The sequence below is a fragment of the Urtica dioica genome, chromosome 9 (assembly GCF_054948205.1).
Source record: "Urtica dioica subsp. dioica isolate 48M chromosome 9, U.dioica_male_clone48M_v1_H2, whole genome shotgun sequence".
NCBI classification, from domain to species: Eukaryota; Viridiplantae; Streptophyta; class Magnoliopsida; order Rosales; family Urticaceae; genus Urtica; species Urtica dioica.
The window spans coordinates 27386414-27390715 of NC_142764.1; the positions used below are offsets into that span (position 1 = coordinate 27386414).

The 4302-nt window shown below is 36.0% G+C and overlaps 1 protein-coding gene across 1 annotated transcript; it reads right to left on the bottom strand.

Annotated features, from left to right (window-relative positions):
• Positions 1–1655: 1655 nt before the first annotated feature.
• LOC149386400 (gibberellin 2-beta-dioxygenase-like) lies at positions 1656–3254 on the bottom strand. The gene is made up of 3 exons (XM_089626027.1): positions 2771–3254; positions 2320–2668; positions 1656–2220 (listed from the first exon to the last, which is right to left on the bottom strand). The coding sequence occupies exons 1-3, from the start codon at positions 3169–3171 to the stop codon at positions 1939–1941; spliced, it is 1032 nt and encodes a 343-aa protein (XP_089482153.1). The 5' UTR covers positions 3172–3254; the 3' UTR covers positions 1656–1938.
• Between the last annotated feature and the right edge of the window lie 1048 nt (positions 3255–4302).

The following is a 4302-nucleotide window of genomic DNA, read 5'->3' on the forward strand; positions in this document are numbered from 1 at the left end:
TAGGTTTTTTTATTTCCGAAAATTGCCCATGTGCGTTTGAATTTTGAATTACATATTTGAATTTTCGGATTAAATTTTTTCCCGAAATTTTTTGAATTGTTTTCCTGATATAGGTGTGAACATGATTTAGTCAATTTATGATTCCCTTTATTTTAGGAATTAAATGGACGTGGAAGTTGTAATTTATTTGTTTCTTTTTATATATTATATCTGTTATTTTCGGCCAGAAATATAAAATACAGGTATTTTCGATTTTTAAGTATCACTCCCTGGCTTTGATTATTTCTGGAAATGTATGTAGCATTGTATTTGTATTTACATTGATTTACATATTTGACAGTTAATATATCATAACTGATTTACTGTTTCTATATTTACACAGGTTCATACTGTGTTACAGAGTTTATCCTGATAAGTCATTCAAATATTTTTTCTTGGCTCTTGGGGCTTCGGTCCATGGATTCCAGTATTGTAGGCCTGTTATTTCGGTGGATGGCACATTTTTGAAAGGGAAATCACATGGTACGTTACTTTTGATAGCTGGAGTTTTTGTTCTTGCCATGGTGAGTTAAGTGGTTATGCTCTGAAATTAGTGCATATTTGTTAATACATACTTAACATTTTATATATGTAAATAAGTTAAGGCTACGAAAAATTCTGCAGTAAATATGCGTAAATAAACTCTACCTGATATCCAAATATAATAGTACTTAATATTTACACACATTTACTGTTCGTCGTTCCAATAAATGGTTCGTCGGTTGTCTGAAAAATCGTTCCAGTTCGTCGGTTGTCGCCAATGGAGTTCCTGTTCGTCGGAGAGAGGAGATGTTTTGAAAATATATTTGGGAGAGATTTTTTCTTAATGACAGATTGAATATTGGTGGAGAGATAATCGGTAATTAATTACAGTTATTACTTCCTCGATTCTCGTTTACACGTTAATTCCTTTTTTTTAAGTAAACCGTGAGCTTATGGACGGGAAATGCCTGAGTTTTTTAGTAAATGTAGAAGTGTCTTAAATGTTATCTGGCTATTTACTTAGTATTTACAACACCTTGGCTATTTAGCAATGTTAAAGGTTTGATTTGACTATTTTGCTAAATTACCCTTTTTTTAAATAGATTCATACACACATATTTGGTATTTTTAATTATTATTTTCGTACACAAATTTTTCTTTTTACATAAACGATCATATAGTCCTTTGCACCAAAATTATGTTATAATTATAAACTAGCTACCCAAGCGTAGTAAAAGAAAAAAAAAACACTTAGAGATAAAGGCATAATTATCTTTTTTTTTTCCTTTCCATTTCAAGATGGATTGGCCGTTACAAAATGTAGAAACTGACACAGATATGTGACGTGTTGGCATCCGAATTCACTCTTAATTCGGTCAACCCATTTGCTGCCACGATCTTTCTCCTTTGATGATGTCCACGTGTATGTATCAATACGTTTCTTTTCTATGAGTTAAAATTGCGATTCTATTATGTAGTATGTACCACATAGGTCAAAATGTACACTCAGCACGATATTTTTGTAAGATTTGAGGTAAACTTAAGCGACTGATATACGAATATCAAGAAAATAGACGTAATAAAGGTCAATATCACAAAAATACAACGTTAAGAAACTTGGAGCGAAGAAGATATATATATACACGATGATGACATTATCATCAACAACTTGCCATTAATTTGCAGAGAGAGAAGCGGTTGTCACATTTAATTAAACCTGATATAAGAAGAAAATAAATAAAAATAAAATAAAAAAACAACTTCTTCTTTTTTTTTTTCTTTTTTTTTTTCCGTTTTCCATCTATGGAAAGTTGAGGTGATGGTCAACCTTTCAAAACCTAGCTACTTTTAAAATATCTTTAAAACAAAAAAAAAAGAACCAGAAAATAAAGACGCTTTTCGAATTTAATTTAAATGCTAATTTATTAGAGGGATTTGTTTGGCTGCAACGAGTTGAGTAGTTTTCTCAAAGAGTCCGAGCCTATTATCAGCCAGCCTTGACTTGTAAGCCGAATTTTTGTACTCAAGCCATGTGAACTCTTTGTACAAGCTTTCTTCTTCTTCACTCACCAAACATGGAAAAGGCGCTATTTTCTCGTTCAATGGCGGTCCTCCGAAGAAGATCATCGAAAGCCTCGATTTCGTCGGGTCCGTCAATACTCTGTGCTTTAGACTCTTGAACCTCCCGTTAGTCATCACCTGAATCAACCAATCAATAACAAAAAAAAAATCACACTCTGAGAAAACAGAGCATCAAAACAGCGAAGAATTAGGGTTTTTAATTTTGATTTTTTTTACCTGGAGTGAATCGCCGACGTTGATAAAGAAGGAAGAGTGATCGGCGGGGACGGAGAGCCAAGTTCCGTCGGCGAGGCTGATTTGGAGGCCAGAAGTGTTGTTCGATCGGAGGACTGAGAAAATCTGCGGATCCGTGTGTTCGCCGAAGCCGATCAAGCTTCTTCCGCTCAATGCTTGAAGCTCGGGACATGGCGGGTAGTGATTCAGCCTGAAACACGAGTCGCTCTTGTCGTCTCTCAGAAGCCGACTAATCGCATTCCTCGGCGTAACTCCCAGCCCTTCCGCCATATGCTCCGCTATCTCGAACGCCATCTTCTTCACCGCCGATATGTACTTCTCGTACGAACTCCTACAAAAATAAAAAAAAAACAGAGCAGGTTTTAATTTCGTCTGGTCATTTCTTATATACTCTGAGAGAGTCTCTGTTTTTTGGATATATATATGTATGTACCTGAAAATATGAGAGTTGCGTTGGAAAATGGAAGGGGATTTTTGGGAGGGAACTTCGGGGTTTGTGTTGAAGAGGAGATACTCGACCCATCCAACGTCGCCGTTTGGACCGATCCGTTTGCTTCCGTATCCAAACGGGTCTGGTGGGCCCGTACGGTCCTTCTCGTGCTGGGCCTGAGCGAAGAACTTTTGGGCCTGCGATTCCAGCTCCGCCGTGAACTCGGCCGGAACGCCGTGGTTGATGACCTTGAAGAATCCGAACTCCCGGCAGGCCTTGGCCACGGCGGCGGAGGCGCCGGAGTCGGAGAGGTCGACGACGGGGATTCCGGTGAAGAAGGCTGGGCTGGCCTTGCAGGTTTTGATGGGAGAGAAATGGTCTATCTCGGATTGTGAAACCACCATGGCTGGTTTTTTGTGTTTGTGTGTGTGTGAGAGTGATGAGAAGTTTGAGAGAGAGAGAGAGAGAGAGAGGGAAATTGTTTGTTTGATGGGGTTTTGGTTTATGAGCTGAAGAAGAGAGAGTGGGGTTTAAATAGGCAAAGGCAATGCATGAGTGTGTGCCACAAGAGTCGTTTCCGAGCTAAGCTCTAAACAATATGCCATCTGTCATCGCATTTATTCTATCGAGGCCTGAGTATATTTTCGTTTATTTAGCCCTTGTTTTTCTCATTTTCCTTTTGGATTAGTGTTGTAAATAAATCCGTGTTTTCCTCGCAGATACTTTACGATTACTTGCGGTAAAAGGAAACTGATATACACACCCACGGTTTGTGGTCCAGCTCCGATATTAGGTTGTCGCGTAGATACAATAAAACATAACATGTGGATTTGCGCTTTCAAAAGCTGTGGTTAACACAGTAATAAAGGGTGAGAATCACCTTGTGATAATCGAGTGATGTTTTGTAGGCGTAATTATTTATTTTTATTGTTCTTCCTCAATATAAACATTTGTTTTTATTCGTTACGTTTTTTTTTATTTACAGTATGCCTTATGCTTAAAATTGCGATCCTTTCGCGATTTTTTTTTTTTTTTGGCGCCCTAACGTTAATTTTTTTAAATTTAGACTTGTGAAATAACCAAAATTTTAGTAATATTTAGTAATTAATCATTTGTTGACGCAATAAGGTAAAATTAAATGAAAACAAATTATTTATACCTCTCTCTCTCTCTCTCTCTCTCTCTCTCTCTCTTAGTTACATTTTTCGCCATAACGGAAATTAAAAACAACATTAACGCAATTGATAGTCGGTAATAACAGTTAATAGATTTCTAGAACCAGAAACCTATCAACAGTTATTATCGACTATTATTTACAGTTTTAATATTTTTGACTTTTGTTCATCCCTAAAAATGTGACAAAAAAAAAGAGAGAGATATAATTGATATCTTAATAATTAGAGATTTTGAATAATAAATTGAGTTTTATTAATTTCGAAAATAAATCATAATTAATTAATTAATAAAGGTAATAATGAGATAAATCATGTGACACTTGTTGGTTATTATTTAAATTTTGGTTATAATAAAATTTA

Coding starts and splice junctions, on each gene's coding strand:
- LOC149386400 (XM_089626027.1), bottom strand. CDS start 3,171: ATGGTGGTTTCACAATCCGAGATAGACCATTTCTCTCCCATCAAAACC. Junction 2,669..2,770: donor CGCAACTCTCATATTTTCAG/GTACATACATAT, acceptor TTATTTTTGTAG/GAGTTCGTACGAGAAGTACA. Junction 2,221..2,319: donor ACGTCGGCGATTCACTCCAG/GTAAAAAAAATC, acceptor TGGTTGATTCAG/GTGATGACTAACGGGAGGTT.